Here is a 24,198-nt window from a genome sequence, read left to right on the forward strand (position 1 = left end):
CACTAGCTCTGATGGGCCCAAACTACCTCTGATGGGCTCACACTACCTCTGATGGGCTCACACTACCTCTGATGGGCCCACACTACCTCTGATGGGCCCACACTACCTCTGATGGGCCCACACAACACTACCTCTGATGGGCCCACACAACACTACCTCTGATGGGCCCACACTACCTCTGATGGGCTCACACTACCTCTGATGGGCCCACACTACCTCTGATGGGCTCACACTACCTCTGATGGGCTCACACTACCTCTGATGGGCCCACACAACACTACCTCTGATGGGCCCACACTACCTCTGATGGGCCCACACTACCTCTGATGGGCCCACACTACCTCTGATGGGCCCACACTACCTCTGATGGGCTCACACTACCTCTGATAGGCCCACACTACCTCTGATGGGCCCACACTACCTCTGATGGGCCCACACTACCCCTACTAGAATCACTTACTACACAAGGCTAAAAATGAATGACTTATTTTATTAAAAGATTTTACTATTCAATAATGTTTATCTTTCACCTTATATGGTATATAGGGCACCTAAGTTGTGTGGTAGGGCCCAGGCCATCCTCTAAATATGTCACTGTATAATAACAGTTGTAATGTTACACTATAAGGAACAGTTACTATGGTTACACTACATTATAACAGATGTACTGGTATGAGAGCAAAGAGAAGGGAATATTCAGAGCATCATTTAATAGTAATGAGACGGAGAAGATAGTTATTGATGTTGACTACACAGATGGGATAGCTTATGATTGGATAAATCATAACGTTTACTGGACTGATGCTAGCAATGACCACATAATGATGGCTGGTGGGGATGGTAGTAATCCCAGAGTGATTGCTAATACCACAGTTAATGGTACAGTGGAGGAACCCAGAGCTATTGTGATTGATCCATTTCACAAGTAAGCTATCTGTTGTGTCTACACAATGTTCTACAGGCAGTTAACCAGACAAAAACCAGTTACTTCAAAATGGTGAACATGTGTTTCCTACTGTAACATGTACTGGAACAAACATGTTCTCATGGTAACAACATTTTTCACTCCTTCCTGTTTGCAGTTTATGACAAATACTATAAGATTTAAGTACATTTCCCAGGTAACAAAGAGGTAATTAACTAAGGAAAAGCCGGAGGCCAGGTGAATACAAACTGACTACACTTAGAATTCAAAGCAGTGGGGCAGTACGCCAGGGGCAGTACGTCAAGCCATACAAGTGCTGAAACCATACAAGTGTGACAAACATTTGACGCTGTTTTACATAATTACTGAGCAATTGTGGTTTTGGAAATGAACAACAATTCTCACTTCCATACAGCCTGCTACAATGACTTGGAATCATTTTGCTGTGAAACAACATGTCTAGACAGGTTATTTAAGCCAAGTAGAAGATTGTAAACAGCTTGGAAATGTAGCCACAAGAACAGCAGTGCCAGCCCATTGTAGACTGTTAATTAACTCAACAGGCTTGTTTACTATACGTTCTTGTCAGTGCAACAATCGTGATAACATTACAAGCTTGTACCAGCTGCTAGAGCCTGGCTGAAGTGGCTGTTTGCAATCCACATGGGGCGAGGCTTTATGGAGCAGTCTTCATTCACTACCAAACAACAATGTGAACTGCAGGGGATATCCCTTACGAGTAAAACAGTACAAGTTTATACCATAACCATAGCTTTGTTTACAATTATCCCATTAGAAGATCACTACAAGTTCACCATTTCATGACGTGAAATTAGCACTTGTATGGCTTGGCATACCGTAGAAGAGGTAGTGTTTGCAGTTTTACTGATTCTCTTTCCTCAGAAATACTTAATATGGGTAGTGATAAAATGGTTGTTGTAATGCTATATTCACCACCACAAATAATTGTTGTATTACTGTCCTGTAGACACATTTACTGGACAGATTGGGGTACACAGGCTAAGATAGAGAAGGCATCACTTCAAGGAAAGAACAGACGAGCCATCATTACAACTAACGTTCATTGGCCTAATGGACTAACCATTGACCACACACTAAAGAGATTATACTGGATTGATGCTAAACTAAAGACAATAGAGACTTGTGACTTTAATGGCCGCAACAGAATGGTAGTTAGGAAACTAGCCTTTACCTCTCACCCCTTCTCGATCAGTGTGTTTGAGGATAACATCTACTGGACAGACTGGGATAGTGGAGCTGTTGAGGTGGCTAATAAGTTTAATGGTACTAATCGTGGACAAGTTATCCAATCACATTTGAGATTATTGGGTGTTAAGGTGGTACACCAAGCCCTACAGCTGCCAGGTAGTGTATTGATGATGATATGTACCATGGGTGGTGTATGTGATGTGTTGATGATGTGTACCATGGGTGGTGTATATTGTAGAATTAAGTAACACACTCCAAATAGAGCAGTCGTTATATTTATGGCCAATATACAGTACATGAACGATATTAATAAAAGCCAACTAATTTTTTATGAATGTTTCATTGCTGATATTTCATTAGTATAAAGTCTCCCTAGCTGTCTCGTAGATTCGCCTTATTTGCTTGCTTTACGGGTGACTGAGTATTTTCATTAAAAAGTTGAATTTATATACAACAAGCTCTATATAGTGCACCACATATTACATCATTAGCTCATTATATGACACTGGCGAGACAGAAAAATAGTATAATAATAAAAATAGAGTCTAATTAAATATTATAGTCAAAGCATTAGTCTTTAGAAGCTCATTGATTCTTTTCCTTGCAGTGATAGCTGCCTTTCTAATTGATATTTCACGCCCAGCGTGTTGCGAATGTTCACCCACTCTGTCAGACACTTGATTATCTTCCTCAGGAGTTTGTAAATGTTTAGTGACTTCTAATGGATAAAGTTGATTAATAGCTCTTTGCACATAATGACCATTGGACAAGTAAATAGTTACTGCTCTAACATTACCATCTTTTCCTCTGTTTAGCTTATCAATTTTTCCTAGTTTCCACATCCCTCGAGGGATTTTATCTTCTTTAATGAGAACAACTTCACCTTTTCTGGGTTCCACCTGGATTTGATTTTTCAAAGTTTTATGATAAGGTGAGGCTTCCCTTAAACTAGCAAGGTATTCGTTCCTCCACATGTCCCAAAACATATTCAGTTGTTTTTGACCTTTCTTCCATTTGTTAAGTAAAGTTGTCATTGAATCTTCAGAAGGACAGTAGTCAACTTCGGAGTCCATCAGAGGAAAGCATCTCAAATTGGAATTCAAAAAGTGTGCAGGGGTTAAACTAAACTCAGATTTAAATTCCTCGTACACATATGTGAGTGGTCGGGTATTTACAACTGCTTCTACTTCAGATAATGTAACAATGAATTGGTCCAAAGTAAGTCTTCTCAATCCAATTCCTTTCCTAAGACATCGTTTCACCAACCCGACAAGTTGCTCATAAAAACCCCCTTGCCAGGGTGCTAATGCCGTAGTAAACTGCCACTTGATTCCATTACTTGAAAGGTAAGTGACCACCTCGTCATGTAGAGCTATCTGCCTCCATTGTTCATCAATCACTGTCTTCACCAATTTAAATTGAGCAGCGTTGTCAGAGATAATTGTCTCTGGTCTCCCCCTCCTTGCCATAAATCTCCTTAAGCATTGTAAAAAATGTTCACCAGAAAGACTTCTAACCCATTCCAGGTGAATTGCACGAATGGCAAGGCAGGTGAATAAGCAAATCCACATCTTCATTATCACTGCTCCATCTTTCACAAATACTGGTCCCAAATAATCTAACCCAGTAAATTGGAAAGGTAAAGATTCAGATACTCTTTGTTTGGGCCAGGGTGGCATCCTTGGTAAAGTAAATGATGGTCCTTCATGACGTCGACAAACTAAGCAATGGGACAGACAAGCTCTGACCTCCGCTCTCCCTTGAGGTAGCCAGTACTCCTGTCGCAAAGTAGAGAGTGTATGGGAGATGCCAGCATGTATCAGCCGCTCATGTATCTCTTTAATCACCAATCTAGTGAAATGCTCTCGCCGTGGTAGTAGCTTAGGATACTTAGCATCTTCAGACATCTCAGCATTCAAAAATCTGCCATGGCATGTCAGTATTCCAAATTCATTTGGTGCTAAGCCAAGTTGCTTCTGTAAACCATTTCTCTGTTTCTTAACAATAGCTTGAAACACATCTGAAAATCTTCTATGTTGAATTACATACACCCAAAACAAACCGACAGCTCTTATATCCTGAGAATAAACACCACAGTCTGTCAGGTTATCAATAATCTTCAAAATCTTATGTTTGCTGTACATTCTCTTTTTCAACTCATCAGAACATTTATCCCACACTCTCTTTTTAATGAACCTCAAACAGAACACTGTTACTCGAAGCAATTTCCTCAAAGAAGAGTATTTTGTTTCATCAATTGTACACACTGATCCTTGATCACTATTCTCTTGAACAACATTAGCTGCTTCAAGAAATACATCACCTGCACTACTTGCCTGATGAAACAGTTGATCAAGATCAGTTGATGAAATCTCAGGTAAATTCCAGCTTGGCCAATTTCTTTCAGCAGATTGCAACCAGGATGGACCATGCCACCATAACTTTGACTGTTTAATTTCTAAAACTGTAAGTCCTCTAGTCGCAAAATCTGCAGGATTATCTTGAGAGGGAATAAACCCAAAACTGACATTCTTCAATTGTCGTATTTCATCGACTCTGTTTTGCACAAACACTGGTAGTTGCTTATCACTCTTTATCCAATGTAAAACACACTGTGAATCTGTTAGGATCACTTTCTTAGAAATGCACAACTTCAATTCATCAACAACAAATTTAGTAGCACGAGTCCCTATCAACACAGCCAACAATTCTAGTCTAGGGAGGCTTAAAGGTTTCACTGTAACACCCTTCTTCCTCTTATTACCCAATGGTGAAAGCCTCATTTTAGAAAATATCAGGTTCACCTTAACTGAATGTTGACAAACAACTCTTAGATAAACTGCTGTAGCGTATGACTTAGCAGAAGCATCACAAAAGGTTAAAATCTGGTAAACAACACCTTGACCATTATCACAAACATATCGAGGAATTCTCAGTTCTGACAACTGTTGTAATACCTCAACAATCCTTTCCCACTCTTGAAATAAACATGGTGTCAAACAATCATCCCAACCCAATTCATTAGTCCAAAGTGTTTGTAGAAATACTTTACCAAAAAAGGTAACTGGTGTCACAAAACCTAACGGATCATAAACCTTGGCTACTATGCTAACAACACATCTCTTAGTAACATTAACCATACACTTCACAGTATCTTCCTTAAACCCACATATTTGTAAATAGTCTTCTACACTGTTCCATAACAGCCCAAACACCTTCATTACAATTCCTGTTGACCTTTCCTTTATAGGTAAATAATCTAAAAACTGTTTACAATTGGAAGACCATTCTCTTAAATTCATTGATGCCCTTTTAAAAATGATTTTGGCCTCCTCATAAATCTGACAAGCCTTTTGAACTGAGTCAACCCCCACTGACAAATTGTCAACATAGATATTATCACACATCAATGAGGCAATATCAGAACCATCTTGTTTTAAATGATACTGTAATGTTGCCTCCAATAAGAAGGGACTGCATATAATGCCAAATGGCACTCGACAAAAACGATACACACATAAATTTCCATTTATCTTATCAGGTCTGGTGGGATCCTTGAACCACAAAAATCTAGTTACGTCCCTCTCACTTTCTTGTATTCCCACCTGTAGGAAGGCCTTTTCAATGTCTGACAGAATTGCTATGTAATAAGTACGGAACCTCAACAACACACCACACATGTCTGGTAAATTAACTGGGCCTCTATATAGACATTCATTAAGACTCTTCTCGTGTTGACTAGCTTTCACAGAGGCATCATAGACTATTCTGATCTTAGTTGTAGATTTAGATGGTGTAATTACCGGATGGTGTGGGAGATAATGTTTCTTATTTTCAGTTTCACTTCTCCCATTAATGATTTCAATTATCCCACCATGAAGCTGTGACTCAATGACATCACAATACTGCCTAAGTAAACCATGGTTATTTTGAAGCCTTCTAGACAATGACTTCATTCTGCCATAGGCAATATCAAAATTTTCAGGTAAGATAGAATTAGGCTTCCAAGGCCACGTAACAAAATAACGCCCTTCCTTGTAGCAAACAGTACTATTAAATTGTTCTAGAGCCTTGTCATCATCCTTCACATCAAATGATTCAGTAATCCCTATTTGGTCCAGAGTCCAAAGGTCACTCAAACAACGGTCATCTGTAACAGTAGCAATTGCACATGAAGACACTATCTGTTTATCATGTTCAGTATGATCGTGATACCTTCCTGTAATTATATAACCCAGCCTAGAAGACAACAACAACAATCCTGAAGGTAACACCACTCTATCCTTTCCTACTATATCCCAGAAATAGTCGGACCCAATTAAAAGGTCTATTGTAAATGTATTTCTTCTCTCTGGGATACCGTCAGCCAACCTTTCAGGAGCAATGGTATGAAGGAAGTCCAGATCACTCTGTAACAATGGCCCACGCTGAATTGCTCCAGTTATCTGAGGAAGTACATTAGCATTCAAAACAATAGGTGGATTATCCTTAGCAAGAATAGTAAAGCAGACCACACGTGTATTCAAATTTTGAGGCCTTGTCCCACCAAAGGTTGACACTAATAATGATTCATTTCGTAATGATGGCAATTTCAATTTTCTAGCAAGCTGTTCTGTCATAAACATTCGTTGGCTGGCACTATCCAACAGTAAGTATGCTGAAACCTTACAGCCATCACTACCACAAATAGTTACCCTAGCTGTCTGCAACAATACCTTTTCACCAGTTGTTAGTAATGTATGGGACAGGCTCACATTATTACTTGTTGACACCAGAGAGTCACCTTCTGTTTCACTAGTAGCTAGGCTAGTTGACAAATTAGTAAACGACTGATTAGTCCCTAAACCAGAGCTCTCTGTCATCTGATTATCACTGTCGTAAGAGACCTTAAACTGTTTAGGACATATACTGCGGTGGTGATGGCCAATCCTTTTACAATGATAACAAGATCTTGACTGTGCACTAGGGCACTGCTTGTAAGTGTGACCTACCCTCAAGCATATAAAACATCTTCCCTCACTTACCAACTGACTCTTTCTATTATTAACTGTAACATACCTGTCACAGCTGTCACTAAAATGACTTCCCCTACAAAACACACATGGTCTTGATGGCTCACCCTTTTGATAGTTGTTTCTCACACCCTTTGAATGACCCTGTTTACTGTTTACAACTAGGGCTTCAGCTGACAAGTTGCCCTCTACAGGTGATACTGGTACAGGTTTAAAACTACCAAAATTTCTATGACCTTTAAAATTGGGTGGTTTAGACATAGCTTCATAGCGTTGAGCATTGGAATGAATAGACACATATTTCTTTAAAGATTTTCGTAAGGAAGCAACAGTCCAAACCTCATTTATTTCCTTAGATTCTTCAAGTTTCACTATGACATCCATGGGAAACTTTGACAATATCTGCTGTACAACACTCCGCTGGTGACCAACGTCTTCCCCTTGGGACTCGAGCTGTCGAATTATTTTCTCTATGGCCTCATGAGTGTTCTTAACTTCATTAAATCGATTTGAAGCAGTCACCAGGTGCTGCAGCTGAGAATATAGAGCTTCCACAATATGTTCCCTTTTACCAAACCTTTCCTTTAACAATTCTATAACAACAGGATAATTATCATTTGTTACTGATATCCCATAAATAACTGAAGCCGCTGCCCCTCTGACTGAACCCTTTAAATAACTAAACTTAGTGACATTAGAAATGGCTGTTTGTTGATGAACAGATGTACTAAATACATCCCAGAATTCTTGCCAGCGTAAAACGTTACCATCAAAGGTCGGTAGAGTGAGTTTTGGCAGCTTCATCGGTAGATTAGGTGGCTGTTGTTCCTCAACCAAAGGTTCCTTCGGTAAAGGTCGCCGTTCTGCCCTTTCTTGCAGTCTCAACACTTTCTTCAGGCGAGCCTGCAGGCGAGCACTCGTCTCTCTTGAATCAAGCAGCAATTCAACAAACCCGTCGTCACCTTCCGCTGCCCAGAGGTATTCTTTCTCCTCTGTTTCGACCGCTGCTTTGGAGTCACCCTTGAGTTCCTTTAGTAGCGCTCTCCACTCGTCATTACATCTCTCCAACAAAGCCGTATTCGTGTCCATTCGATGAACCAAGTCTTCTATCTCCGTTTCTTCCTTCTCCAAGTCCTTGTCGTTGATAGGCGTCATGAAAATGACTCTCGCGTTCTTTATGTAGCCTTGTAAGCGAGCCCTAGTCGGCCCCAAGAGCTTGCGAATCGGTCCTGACATCGTTAGACCCTACTCACTGCGCCACTTTCTGTCTCGTAGATTCGCCTTATTTGCTTGCTTTACGGGTGACTGAGTATTTTCATTAAAAAGTTGAATTTATATACAACAAGCTCTATATAGTGCACCACATATTACATCATTAGCTCATTATATGACACTAGCTGTATATCATTTATAGAGAGGATGTCCTTTTTTACGAGGTTAAATGTGTCATGTATTTAGTTCGGTAGGTCTATATTCTGTGTATTCATAGCTCCTGTGTGATGTAGTTGATCGGTGTGTTACATATCCAACTCTTAACTACTCTAATACAGCAGTCGCTAGATCTAGAGGACCACATTGTTACTATGGTTACTATAGTTACTACAGGTATAGAGTGTCAGAGGCCAGTACAACCTCACTACAATGTTACTAACTTACAACAAGATGTTTACCTTAGTGGAAGGAATGTCACTATTACTTGTGTTGAGGGATATGTGTTGGTTGGTAATGCTACAGTGACTTGTTCCAGACAAGGAACATGGAAGTCTCAACTACCTCATTGTATGAAGCCAAGTGAGTTAAAAGTAAATGAAGTTGTACCTCTTCTGTGTAGCCAGCTGAGTAGCTAGCTGAGTTACTATATACTGTATTACAGTAGTAGTAGTAGTAGTAGTAGTGATAAAGTACAGGTGAAGTATTTTCTTCCTTTCCACAAAAACTATTAAACTCATGTCAAATGTTTGAATACAATAAGCAAATGATTTCAGGTTTTTTGGCTAAGCAAATGATATCAATTACTTTGGATCACATGAGCTTGTCCACAAACTACAGTAAAGCAGTTTGTAAGGATGTAGAGAAGTTTAATGTACAGTCAACCACCACACCTAATACTGTTACTGTTGTGATTACTTGTAGGGATCAGATGTGTCATCCCCAATTTCCCTAACTACAATATAAGTGATGATGTCATGGAATACTTTGTTGGTGACAATTTGACGGTGAAGTGTCGGGAAGGGTACAAGTTGATAGGACAAGATGTTCTCACTTGTTCTAACACGTCACAATGGACACCTCAGATCCCTCATTGTACCAGAATAGGTGAATGGTGTACCGGTAGTGTAGTGTGTTATCATAGATATACGACTCCTAATAGGGATTGGAAACGGCGTCACGTGCCAGAAATAAGCTTGTTTCGAATGTTACGGGTAGTTTCCGTAATTTGTATCGTATACTAATTTAATTGTCAGTTTAAAAGGTTTTGTGAGAGTGATTTAGAACCTAAGAGCGAAGTGTGCTACCATCCTACTAGCTTTGTTCCACAGCTTTGGCATTAGATTAAACTAGAGGAGTGGCTTACAAACCATACTGTTCAATTCTAGTGACCAAAGGGGTTCAAAAAAGCCACGTATCGTCGATACCAGAAGGTGTACACAGCTGCTACAGGAACAGAAACGTACCTTGGTGTAGAAGTGATACTGAAACAACATGATATGGTGAGTTTCTTCTGTGGGAAAGGCCAGTCATTAACTTCCACCAAAGCAACTTGTATTGCTCAACCTTAGAGAACTTTCATATTCTACTAAACCTACACTGATAGTCTACAGTAAAGAGAAATGTTAGTCTTTTCATGCTCTTCAAAGCGGTAACAAGCGAAACACGCCCCGTATCTAACCAGTGACATCAATTGTACAAGTAGTATACTGGGAGCGTCATGCCATTCCAATCCCTATTAAGAGTCATATATCTATGGTGTTATGTAGTGTAGTGTGTGTGTGTAGTGTAGTGTAGTGTGTGTAGTGTAGTGTAGTAGTGTGTGTGTGTAGTGTAGTGTGTGTGTGTGTGTGTGTGTAGTGTGTGTGTGTGTGTGTGTGTGTGTAGTGTGTGTGTAGTATGTGTGTGTGTAGTGTGTGTGTAGTGTAGTGTAGTGTGTGTGTGTGAGAGTGTGTAGTGTGTGTGTAGTGTGTGTGTAGTGTGTGTGTAGTGTAGTGTAGTGTGTGTGTGTGTGTAGTATGTGTGTGTAGTATGTGTGTAGTATGTGTGTGTGTAGTGTGTGTGTAGTGTGTGTGTAGTGTGTGTGTGTGTGTGTGTGTGTGTGTGTGTGTCGTGTAGTGTAGTTTGTGTGTGTAGTGTGTGTGTAGTTTGTGTGTGTAGTGTGTGTGTTTCTGTGTGTCTTGTGTGTCTGTGTGTGTGTCTAGTGTAGTGTGTTATGTAGTGTAGTGTGTGATGTAATGTACTTACACTATATACTACCACACCTTGGTGTCATCATAACACAGGTGGAATATTAATGATACAATACTAGTATTGGTGAAGTAATGTTACTCACATTATCAATATTATACTAATGATTAACACAACAACAGCTTTTTCTTGCTTTAGTAGTTACAGTGCTATGATTCTATTATTGACATTACGTCAAGGAGATAGTTGTGTAATAGAACACTCTAATATAACAGTCAGTAATCACCACACATTGTAACATTTCATTGTCAACACCATGATATTGTTACTGTGTTGTTCAACACCAATATACTACTGTACTATACAAGTTATACTGTACAAGTACAAGTAGCATATATTTATATAAAAACAGCCAAACTGTGAAAATAGGGTGCGGCCCCCTAAATGCCGGGATGAAAAACAATGTGAAATCAAAAGTGACACACCAGCTTGTTGGGCCACACACTATACCTGTTTACTATATACATATTTGTGGCTCTCCATGTAGTGCCCACCTGTCCAGTCCCTGAGGGTGACAATTACAACCTGACACAGCACACTAGACCAGACTACAAGGAGGGACATAACCTCACAATATTGTGTAATGAGGGGTATGAAGTGGATGGTGTGAATAACGTGATCTGTACTAATGACTCGTCATGGAAACCACAACTACCAAATTGTGCACTAACAGGTAACTCGTAATAGGGAGGAATAGGCCACTATAGTACACTATTCTAGGAGGAGTATTGTGAAGTGTATTATAATAATTATATAGCTAGAGACTTATACACTTTTCTATGGCCCCAAGCTGTGACTTCTGACCCCCTTGAAATACTCTAATAGAACAGTCACCTATTCTAATAAAGGTTCGGTGGTGTATACAATTTGCACTGACAGAATGAAATCACTTGTTGTTGTTAATGTGGGGTGTGGTTATCAACTATTATCATTACTTCAAACATACTACAGATTATTACAGTTACAATACTAATCCACAGGTGTACCATGTCCACGACCTCAGGGACTACAATACAACACTACGCTGCTGACCAAACTAGACTATGTCCTGAGGGATAATGTAACAATCACTTGTAATGTTGGATATCACCTGAAGGGTACCAGTCAGGTGATGTGTGGACCAGGCTCCACTTGGACACCATCACTACCAACTTGTGTACTAACAGGTAACTAGTAATAGGGAGGAATAGGCCACTATAGTACCCTATTCTAGGAGGAGTATTGTGAAGTGTATTATAATAATTATATAGCTAGAGACTTATACACTTTTCTATGGCCCCAAGCTGTGACTTCTGGCCCCCTTGAAATACTCTAATAGAACAGTCACCTATTCTAATAAAGGTTCGGTGGTGTATACAATTTGCACTGACAGAATGAAATCACTTGTTGTTGTTAATGTGGGGTGTGGTTATCAACTATTATCATTACTTCAACATACTACAGATTATTACAGTTACAATACTAATCCACAGGTATACCATGTCCACGACCTCAGGGACTACAATACAACACTACGCTGCTGACCAAACTAGACTATGTCCTGAGAGATAATGTAACAATCACTTGTAATGTTGGATATCACCTGAAGGGTACCAGTCAGGTGATGTGTGGACCAGGCTCCACTTGGACACCATCACTACCAACTTGCGTTGAAGAGGGTGAGTTACTTGGGCAATATGTGTGTGGAGGGTAATGAGTGTATTGACTCATATACACTAACATACTGTGTAGTAGTGGAGTACACTAGCATACTGTGTAGTAGTGGAGTACACTAACATACTGTGTAGTAGTGGAGTACACTAACATACTGTGTAGTAGTGGAGTACACTAACATACTGTGTAGTAGTGGAGTACACTGGAACCTCAGTTATCTGGATTCCACTTATCCAGATTCTCGGTTAACCGAAATACGGAAATGACTGCTCTATTAGAGTAGTGACTGTTCTATTAGGGTAGTTGACAACAGGTATTCTTTTAAAAATTTTTTTTCTTTATGCTATTTTAGGGTTTTATACACAGTTTCAGAGATACAGACTTTTTAGACTTATGGACCACCCCTGATCCCAAGAGGTTCAGATAACTGAAGTTCCACTGTATAGTTCCACTGTATAGTTCCACTGTATAGTTGCTGTGTAGAGGATATTATGAGCTATATATAAGAGTGTAGACTACATCCTGTCACTATATCAACATTACATGACATGGATGTTACTCCACTGTATCTTACTGTACACTCATCTTGCTATACACACCTTTTCACCTACTCTACTCAAATAGATTCATCTTGTGATCAAATGTTCACTTGTACCTCATCTCATCAATGTGTTGACCTTGTCAAACTGTGTGATGGAGTTAGTGATTGTTCTGATGGATCTGATGAGCTACCACAATCTTGTCCCACACCTAGTGAGTTATTATTAGCTAGTTCATATGCTGTTTATACCTTATAAGGTGTTATTGTACTATGGTGTTTATAAGATGGTGCTAATTACATTGTATAATTTTCAACATTAATTTTTAGACCAGCTAAAGTATTGAGCATATTTACGAGAGTTGACTTTCAAGATTTTTTGATAGTCATGCAAACATTTCTCCACCAGGGAAGACAGTATCAGCAAGAGTTAATCAGCCAATGAATGCATTTACCCTGTTTGGTCTTGAGCCAATGGGAACAAGTTACAAAGTTTCTCCCTCAAGTAAACAGTCACCCACAGAACATTGAGCTTAGAACTATTGTAATTATCAGAACAATGTACTTAGCTACCAGTGCCTTGTAGAAATAAGACGACACTTTAATACATTAAATCGTGTATTCTAATGTAACACTCTAATAAAGCAGTCACCACACATGGACATGATAGAATTGTTGTTTGAGCACTGCCATAAAACATAACAGGCTACTATCAACCTCACTCCTAATATGGAGCACTCCCTATATTAGCTAATGGTGTACTAGTGTACAAGATTAGGGACCCGTCAATTTTGCTGGAATATGTTTTTTTGGAATAACGGGAAGAAATAAGTGAGGAGAAAAGTTTTGACATAATAGGACAAACTCAAGTGAAATGCACAATCCAAGATATGTCTGATTTAGTGCCTTCTTCAGAATGTTACGAAGAAATGTCGTTGGTGATCAAGATACTCTCATAGAGCAGTCACTAAGTAATAAGTAGAAGGAAAAATTAGGAATTTTAAGCTGGATTAGGGATCAAAGAACAAAAAAACAGGGAAACAAGGGAACAGCTAAAAAGTTGTGAAACAAGAGAGGTTGCCTATACCTGCAGATACACTAGTGGACATCTAATCCCTACTCTTCAGTCTATAACCATGACTGAATTAGGGATTAGATGTCCACTAGTATATCTGCAGGTATAGGCAACCTCTCTTGTTTCACAACTTCTTAGCTGTTCCCTTGTTTCCCTGTTTTTTTTTTGTTCTTTGATCCCTAATCCAGCTTAAAATTCCTAATTTTTCCTTCTACTTGTTTGTTTACTTTTTTGATAACACAATTATGACTACTGAATCCATGTGTACCACATTAAAAGAAAGAATGGCACCAGGCATTCCATAAAATAATTTTGCGTCTAGACGTTCACCCCAATAATCAATTACGCACTGAAAAGTGAGTTGGCCACTACGCTTCATTTATAGCTATGCTTCGCTCATTACTCAGCATTACAAATGAAGAACAGTACAAGAAACTTCTCTGCAATGAATCCAGTCGCTACGGAAAATGCGGGCAAAAAGCATGACACAGCCAGAGGGAAGCCATATTGTGATATCGCAAATCGACACTTTGTGTTGTCAGCATAAAGAACTGGAACACAAAGGAGGACAAAGGTTAGTCCATGATACGTGCATTGTACTGCGTGCGGTTGGCGAAAAGGCACATCGTGGGACAAAGCGACGTCAAACAGTGAAAAAGCCAAGCCTGTAGCCTTATCCATTGTCGAGTTATGCTTGGCTGAAGACATCAGTTAGTTAGTTAGTTAGTTAATTAGTTAGTCAGTCAGTCAGTCAGTCAGTCAGTCAGTCAGTCAGTCAGTCAGTCAGTCAGTCAGTCAGTTAGTTAGTCAGAATAAAATTCTGTTAAATGGAAAATTTTAAAATTCCGTAGAACTTGTTGGAAGGGTTTGGGGGTTGCTCTGAAGGCATTTTTGGGCTTGGCTATGCCTAACCAATACTGCCAAGCTGTTATGAAGGAAATTTGAGGCTGGTTATAGGGTGACATTTTTGGGCAAGAAAGCCCAAAACTGCATGATCCCTAATATACAGTACTGTATGATAGGTAGACTAGGGGTCTAAGTAATTTAGTAACCAGACTGTTGTGGCGCCTGAGCGAAACGAAGGCGCCTGAGGGTTACTAAATTACTTAGACCCCTGTGGTCTGAAGTCTAACTTATTTAGACCCTGTATGTAGTTGTTGTACCTTAACATTGTTGACAGCTGCTTGTAACAGAGAAACGTATCATTAAGTAACAACAGTTATGGGTTTAAAATTAATTTTCAGGTGGCAATAAAAACATAGTGCAGGTGCACGTAATAAACATGAAAAGGGTCTAAGTAATGTAGACACCTCCAAAATCCACCACAAAAGGGACCAACAACATTTAGTCTAATAGAACAGTGACCAATAGACATAGTGAACATGGTAGGGTTTTTGACATATGCTATGTTAAGCAAAACACAATACTTCTGACTAAGTAATAGACTAAAAGTTAAAGAATTGCTGAAGCGAAATAATCAAAACAAGCTGGTTGCTATTCATATGTACAAATAATGTTAATGTTCCAATCACATGACCATCACATGGTGTTATTACTATCACATGATATTGTTTACAGCTGGTCAAGAGAGCAGGGGTGATAGCAATGGAGGGAATGGTCAGTAACCATGGTAACATGTTCAGTGGTTTTACATTATTGTTACAGGCGCAGCCATAGGAGTGTCAGTTGTCATAGTGGTCATCATCATAGTTGCCATTGTTATTGTTACTGGAGTATTGTTCTATTATAAACTGAGGTAAAGTGATATTATGTGAGATGTTTTGTGTATGAGTAAAGATTTGACCAAATGATCCCGAGCATTCATTACACCTCAGAAAAAACATCTGGTTTATTATACATGAAAAGCTTGTGTCCTCAAGGCATAGCTAGGATTCTCTATTGAAGAGTTTGGATCTGGAAATGGGGAAGATCTGTGGTGCTTCCCCTTGAGCGGTTATAGATGAAAACAATGTATAGACAAAACTCACCCTTAGGCAGTACACTCAGTTATCCGAACCCCTTGGGACCAGGGGTGGTCCATAGTCTGAAAAATCCGTATCTCTGAAACTGTATATAAATAACATTAAAATAGCATAAAGAAAAAAATTTAAAATATCAGTTATGTTTAACCACCCTAATAGAACAGTCACTACTCTAATAAAGCAGTCATTGTGTAGTTTGGTTAACTGAGAATCCAGATAAGTGGTGTCCGGATATCTGAGGTTCCACTATATTATTAAAATGAGTTGTGTGTGCATCTAACTAAACATTTGCTATTTCTGTTGCTTATAAAAACTACGTAATAAGAGCTTCACTTCCAGTTAACATACTGATTATCTTCAAGTACATGGGCTTCCTATGCACCAGAATCCCTTGGACTTTCTTCTTAATATAAGCATTGTTACAGTCCTCTTGTTGACAGTCAACAATCAATGAAGCAACTCCAGATGTCTTGTGCTACATGCTCACCTCATGGCAATAAACAGTCAACGATAATACTAGGGCTGTGCGATAATGGCATAACCTATTATCTCGATAAGTGACAATCATTTTATCTTAATAATTGATATTACCTCGATAATATGTGACATCATAGGACCACAGTTTTTGGCAAGTAGTGGTTGTTAAGTCTGAAATTTTATCACTTCCCCCAACTAGTTTGACACCTTTCCACAAGTTTTCCATCTGACTGTGGTTGATTTGCAATAGATTACAGAGATTTACTATTTATTATCTTATTTACGATAGGTGATTTAGATATCTAGATAATCTTTTTATCTAAATTATCTCCCAGCTCTATATAGTACAGTTTATGCTAACCTGACACATGTATAACATATTCACTAAACGTTTATTGTGGCTGTTACCTTGTAACTAACCTTGCGTCTGTTCTTTGTCATTCCAAGTGATCATGTGATACACCCATAAAAACAACACTTGTTGATGATTCCACCACTTATATTAAGAGTAGTACAGGACTGCACTAGTGTGTATAAGCCACCTCACTAGTGTGTATAAGCCACCTACCAGTGACAATCAATGGTGTGATTGCTGGTGTCATTACAATGGGGGGGGGGGGGGGTACCTGAACCCCTGTCTATGCCCTCGGTCGTACAGTGTCCTATTTTAAGAGGTTTGAATGTTACACACAGACGTATAACAGATTATTGTAATCCAAATGACATGTTATATCCTTCCTCCCATCAGGTTGCAGAGGAGATTGATAAGGAGCAAATCATTTGATAGTCCTGTGTACTCTGTTGATGATCAGGTACTGACTAGCATTATAATGTGATATGTTAATATATGGCATGGTGTGCTCTATTCAGAATGTAATACTACCTGATGCAGAAGAACCGATGAGTAATTCATTACCGGGAGAATGAAATGAAGTGAGTAAAGTATTTAAAGAACTGATAGCATAGCTAGTGATAATCAGTAACTATTTCCACCACACTTAGCTTGTGTTGTTGTGTTTGCCAAATTTCAAGACTCTGGGATTGAAACCAGCTGCATAGGTCAAGTCTTGATCAAACACGTCTCATCTACAGTACACAATCAGCATACGTGATGATAAATATTAATCATATGCAGTTGTACTTAATGTTGTGGATGGAAAATAACTGGCTGAGCAAAAACCAGTCATTTTTACACATTCCTCGAATTCCATTTTATTGTTTCTCTGTTATCTATAGTAACAAAGGAGTGGACAGCCAGAGTTTCAGCCTTTTGTAATGAACAGTCTTGAAGTTATAGCACTAGACAGTTGGAACAACAAGAATTTCAATTTATACAGCAGCAATACAGCAAATAAATTACAAGTGCTTAATTAATTGATCATAACTCATGGCTTAAGCAAGTTATGAATCTCAATTGTTCACCATAAACTGAGAAATCCATCAACTAACCCTAACCCAAGGTATAGTGCTTACCCTGTACTGGCCCATGTACGCAAAGAAGAAGGCTATTTCAAAGGATGACGACCGTATACTCTATTTCATAAATTAAATGACATGTCTTTGTTGTTTGACACAAAACAAACATTTTCTTACTCTCCATGAAAAGGCAAATCAGATGGTGTATAAGTTTTACTGGTTTGAGCCTGCGTACTAAAGTGATTAGAACTTGTGTAAGCTTTTATGCGGCATGTATATTAATATTTACAGGGGCGGATCCAGACTTTTTAAAAGGGGGGGTTCCACTCTGGAATTGCAACTTCAGCCTAGCTGTAAGTCAAAGACCAAAAAAAAAAGGTCATCACCTGCTGACAATAGCTGCCCCTCACCATAGATACCCTCACCAACTATATTTCTTTATAACCAGATACAGAGCTTGCTACACTGCTCCTCTGAAGACTACTGTGACTGCTCTATTAGAGTATCTCGAGTAAGAGAGCCTCTTTCTAAGGGGGGTTCCATGGAATCCTTTGAACCCCCCTGGATCCACCCCTGACTTACCAAAATCAAATATTGCAATAACAGCTGGTTTTTGCTCAGTCAGTCACATGTTTACAAAGTTACAGAGTTGATATACTGCTCTATTTTAATTTTTTTTAAAACTGGGTACCTCTGAGTTGGCAATACCAGCCTCCTGTTATTTGTACAATAATTGTAATATATGACACTACAGATTTATGGGACCTACAATCATTGTATATTGTATGTTAAACCCCAGTGCGTGGGAGTATCAAAGCGCCGCGCTGGGTTATAACTACCATACAGCTAGACAGAGCGGCGCTGCTACTGTACGATATATTAGTTATCACCCAGTGATAACTAACTTATCACCCTGTTACGGAGCCACTCAGTCTCTTTCGTGACATCATAATAACCGCGAATGGCATTGTTTACCAATGGAACAAAGAGCCAAATAAGGAAATATTGATACAAAACACACCAATACAGCACTTAAAACTACCTAAATCTTACAAGAAAACTGTTAATCCTTTACACAATAACACTACAAATTACCAATACCGTGATAGCTAGTTTAACAAATGTCAAGAATAGTCCGTGACGATTTTCGCTCCAGCAATCACTCCCAACAGTCACTATGGTGAAGAACTAACTTCCTCTAGTTTCATCGTTCTATCTTGGACTATGGTAGCCACTTGTTGGTCTTTATTTTTCTCTTGCACACCACGCGACATCACCATACCAATTTCTGACAAAGGCGAATCGTACCTGGAACCGCTGCTTCATAACACCGCCCTTCGCTACAGTTTGTAGGCAGTATGTAAGGTCTCTCTTGTAGCTACGAAGTAGAATCTCCACACAATTCGGACAAAATCTTGAGCACAGTGACAGGAACTCAAACCAGAACTTAATTTACTATTCGTAAACTTCTGCGCACTCCCGCGCACTGGGATATAAAACAGTTATATCCCGTATACTCGGATGATATCATTGTTATTACACTCGTCCTCGGTTCCACCTCGGACTCGTGTAATAACAATGATATCACCCTCGTACCGGGATATAACTATAACTTATAAAATAGCCATCTTATCATTGATGTTATTTCTTCCCTACAGGTCACCAATGAACACACTGCCATACTGTAATATAAAGAGACTATTAATATAATGATAACATGTACAGTATAATAGGCCATTACATGATTATAATAATAATGATGATGATGATTGTATAATTGTAGTTCACTAGTAGTAGTAGGGATGTGGCGATTATGCCAGCATAATTTAGGGAATAATAGGAATCAGGAATTACACTAGCATTTTGAGGTGATTATAAAGCTTTAACAGTAGGAAAATCTGTAGATTGCACAATTGTGTTAAAAAAAATCGAGATACTCTAATAGAGCAGTCACTGAATATTATTTACTCTAATAAAGCAGTCACATTGAATGAAATACTCTAATACAGCAACCAGCTAAAGAATTCAAGACTATTTGAAGCAAATGGTCTGATACTGCAATAAACTGGCATTATTAGCCAATTATGTTGGGAATAATTAATGGGTAATTCTCAAAAGCATAATAGGTGATCATGAGTACTGCTCAATAGCATAATGCTCAATTTTTGGAGCATAATAGCCTTAGTAGCTGTGTACACAGCATATACATGGAAGGTTGAACTTGTGTAGATTTGAACTTCCACCTGTGCAGGACATCATGAAGATCATGACTTCACCACTAAGCCAATTGGAGCACTGTCATGTCTCAGCAAAAAGTGTTTTAAAGCCATCATGGGATAAGTTCAATGGAATAGGTGTTGACATTTGCAGTCTAATTCACCGAGTCAACACTCCAGTCTTCAACATATTGCCTGGCTAGCAATTTGTAATACCAAAAATTTGTACTTACCACACGATGAGTATATTATGTAAATGTAATGTGTTAATGGCTGTCAGTATAATATTCTTTAGCAACCTAATGAAGAAAGAATGCACATAGACAGACAGACGGACAGCTTTATTGTAGATACCCAATCTGACATAACCAGGCTTTGAGTTTCCAAATAATTAACCCAGCAGCTATTTCTCTATACATCTGTGATGAAATGTTTTTTGTAGCTGGATGGAAAGTGTTTTGTCTAAACCACGTCAGTCAGTAACTTCTTAGCAAAAACTAAAATATAAATGTCCATATAAGAATCTATATAGTTTATAAAAGACAGCAATAACATTTATATTCCTACTCTTTCAAACATCAATGCCAGAATAATCTTATTCCTGTCATAAAATCATTATAGAATATTCTTTTCTGCTCCAATTTTTTTTCTGCTTGTGGCTGAATACGCAATCCAATAAAACACCAAAAATTAAATATGCCATACTTTTGGTAACAAATAATTTTTACCTCTAAAATCTATCACAATTCTGTAAGCAATTATTCTATGATCACAGCACTCAATTGGTCACTGGACAGTAGCTAGAACTAGTCCTGAAAATTATATCATGACTGCTTATTGCATGTAGGAGATATAAAGCAATGTGGACTTTGTGGAGTGATGTAAAATGATTACACAATACTAGATGAAGGGATATAATACTGCATGACTTCCCATGCCTTCAATGTACTAGCTAATATTGATTATTGTGTTATATGCAACAACTTGAGGCTTGCTATAGTTTTAAGTCTCTACCAAGTGTGATGATTTTTCAAGTCACATGTATGGAAAAGCTATAGCTATTAGTCAGGCTGCATGGCGTAGTGCTAAAAGCCGGAACGGAATGTGACTAACGAAATAAGCTGCATATAGTAAGAAGAACCTAACCCTAAAGGTGAAGAAGAAACCAAAGCTGAACTCTAACCCTAACGCTAACACTACTAGACGCTTCCCCTAAAGTCTACTACTCGTGGCAACTACTGGACGCTTCCCCTAAAGTCTACTACTCGCGGCAACTACTGGACGCATCCCCTAAAGTCGACTACTCGCGGCAATTACTAGATGCGTGCCCTAAAGTCGAAGAGAGAGAGCAACAACTACAGTAGGAAGTCTGGATGCTTTTGAGCTTAATATTACGTAAGGGTTATGAAAGGTGGTGAAAAGAGTAAAACCCGGAATGGAACGGAACGGAACCAATTAGGGCGCGCGCCAAATAGAAAAATCGTTTGAGACGAATTTTGCATCGTTTCCAACTGCCACACAGTGACTAGAATTGTGCTAGAGTTCATTTCCTTCTACTTGTATGCAAGCTAGAAATCGCGCTCTCGAAGTTTCTATTTAATGCCCGCCACGTGGCATGTTGTGCTCTTACCAATCCATCAAATTCTATTTAATCTTGATGTAGAATTGCTTCCTTATCATTGTTATTTTTTATTTTATTTTATTTTAACTGCTTTTTAATGCAGGCAAGGCCTGCATTAATGGTCTGTGGGCAACTGGTGTCCACAGCCAGAAAAAGTATACGTACAACTTACAATTACAATTGAATGTATAAAATTACAATCAAATTAAGTTAGCTGGCTAAGGTTATTACATACATTTACATTTGGTATATAGTTGAACTATCCTATAATTTTAAAACTTACATGTGTATTTAATAATAAACTTACTTATATAGCTAAGTACTTATTTTAAGAGAGAGCAAGAAGAAGAAAAAAAAAAAAAAAAAAGATTAATTACTGCTGAAGTTTGGTGGGCGAGGAGACTTGGAGCAGGTACTACAAGGGCAAACAAAGTGCATACTGTGGGGATTGTCAGAGTTAAAATTGTTTATAAAATGCTGCCAGAAGATCTTGAGTAACTGTGATTTAATGGTGGGAAAAGGTTGATTTAAGTCAAGTACTGGTAGACTGTTGTAGGTTCTTGGTAATCTGTTAAAGTAGAAGTTACTTTGTTTGTTGGTTGATGTAAAATTGTGTTGAAGCTTGTTACTGGTGGAGGATCTGGTAGGATTGCGGCAAAAGTTGACATAGTTACTGATATTGAAATGATTAGATGGATGCTGGATTGATTTTACGAAGAAGAGTATGTCATAAAGATCATAGGTGTACATCAGTGGTAGTATGTTAAGTTTGATAAGACGTGTTTTGTAATCGGTTACATAGTCATTAAGAATAAATTTGGTTGCCCGGCGTTGGATTCTTTCTAAAGCAGAGATGTCGCAAATAAGGTAGGGGTGCCATAAAGGAGAACAGTAAAGTAATTGTGATCGAACTAATGCTAAATATAAAGTTTTCTTGGTTGGAATGTCAACTGAGTGGCTGAAGGTACGTCTCAGTAGTCCAAGGGTTCTATAGGCTTTAGCTGATATATGGTTATAATGATTTTTCCAAGATAAATCAGTTGATAAAATGACACCGAGGTCACGGTGAGTACTACTAGTTTTGATTATAGTGTCGTCTATGAAGTAGGATGTAGGGAATTTTGTATTAAATGATAGATGTATAAACTTGCTGGTATTAAAAAATTGGTTCCAATCTCTAGACCAGTTTGCCATTGAATCAAGGTCTTGTTGAAGTTGTATGGAGTCTAGATGTTCAAGAATTTGTTTATAGCATTTTGTGTCGTCTGCAAAGGAGAGAGCATTAGAGGAACGGACAGATAAAAATAAGTCATTGATGTAGATAAGAAATAAAAGTGGTCCTAGAATACTCCCTTGAGGCACACCTGATAGGACTGGTAAGAAAGTGGAATATGTACCATTAAGGCGAACGCATTGCTGTCTGTTGTTGAGGTAAGATCTAAACCACCACCAAAGATTACCAGTGATACCGATTTTCCAGAGTTTTAAAAGTAATTCATTGTGGGGAACTCTGTCAAATGCTTTTGCAAAGTCTAAGTATATTACATCTGTTTGAATTTTACAGTGTTCATGAATACTGTTTAAAAATATGAGAAGTTGTTGTAAAGTTGAACAGCCTTTCATAAATCCGAATTGACACATAGAGATGACATTGGAAATGGAGGCTATAACTTTGTTGTATATTAATCGTTCAAGTACTTTTGATGCAACACAAAGCAGAGATATAGGTCTGTAGTTGGTGGCACTGTTTTTGTCACCAGATTTAAAGATAGGAGTAATACAGTGAATTTGCCATTCAGAAGGTAGTGAGTAGTAGTGGATAGCATATGAAAACAAATAGTGTAGAGGTTTGACTAGAACAGATGTACAGTGTTTTAGAATTGCTGGACTGATTCCATCGATACCAGTTGCCTTGTGAGGATCCAGAGATAATAATACATCGTAAACGTCTTCTTCAGAGATGTAAATTGAGTCGAGGGACACACTTGCTCGGGGCATATTTTCAAAATTAGGAAGGGAATAAGTACTTCGAGAGAACACTGAGTAGAAGTATTTGTTAAATAAATTAGCTTTGTCAAGGTCTTGAGAGGCAGAAGTATTGTCATAAAATATTGTGGAAGGGATGGAAGCAGATTTGGTAAGGTTTCTCACATACTGGAATATTTTAGAGTCATTGCTGAAAGCAAAATTGCTCACCAGTTTTGCTTCAAAGTTGGCCTTAGCTTGTTGGATGCTAGCCTGTAGGGTTTCTTCAGCTGTTTTGATACGGAGCAGATTGTGTTCAGTAGGACGAGACTTGTACTTCTTTCTTAAAGTGCGAAGACACTTAATCTGGTGCCGTATGTTGGATGTAAACCATTTAGGAGATTGTGAGGACTTTAATTTGAATTTCGGCACAAATATATGCATTCCTCTAATGATACTGTTCTTAATAAAATGCCATATGGAATCAATGTCTGGTAAGTGTTCACAAATAGAGAAATCAATGTGTGACAAAAAGTTAATAAGTCCAGGGTAATTAGCTTTGGAGTAATCAAAAATGACTTGTGAAGTGTTAGAAAAGTTGATATGTTCCATTGGAAACATAATAGTGA

General features: G+C 38.5%; 1 protein-coding gene across 2 annotated transcripts in view; it reads left to right on the forward strand.

Moving 5' to 3' along the window:
- Positions 1–24,198, forward strand: part of LOC136256348 (very low-density lipoprotein receptor-like) — a 129,849-nt gene that overhangs the window by 19,010 nt on the left and 86,641 nt on the right. Inside the window, exons 13-25 of one of the 2 annotated variants that reach the window (XM_066049282.1) lie at positions 663–925; positions 1,914–2,311; positions 8,764–8,958; positions 9,301–9,483; positions 11,114–11,299; positions 11,607–11,792; positions 12,099–12,284; positions 12,904–13,032; positions 15,471–15,509; positions 15,558–15,648; positions 17,100–17,163; positions 17,222–17,284; positions 19,426–19,520. In XM_066049282.1, the coding sequence (XP_065905354.1) occupies positions 663–925; positions 1,914–2,311; positions 8,764–8,958; positions 9,301–9,483; positions 11,114–11,299; positions 11,607–11,792; positions 12,099–12,284; positions 12,904–13,032; positions 15,471–15,509; positions 15,558–15,648; positions 17,100–17,163; positions 17,222–17,278 (1,977 nt within the window). In that variant the 3' untranslated portion in view covers positions 17,279–17,284; positions 19,426–19,520. The remainder of the gene's footprint in view (positions 1–662; positions 926–1,913; positions 2,312–8,763; positions 8,959–9,300; positions 9,484–11,113; positions 11,300–11,606; positions 11,793–12,098; positions 12,285–12,903; positions 13,033–15,470; positions 15,510–15,557; positions 15,649–17,099; positions 17,164–17,221; positions 17,285–19,425; positions 19,521–24,198) is intronic. The other variant, XM_066049283.1, reaches the window with a different exon arrangement.

Source organism: Dysidea avara, chromosome 5 (genome assembly GCF_963678975.1).
Source record: "Dysidea avara chromosome 5, odDysAvar1.4, whole genome shotgun sequence".
NCBI classification, from domain to species: Eukaryota; Metazoa; Porifera; class Demospongiae; order Dictyoceratida; family Dysideidae; genus Dysidea; species Dysidea avara.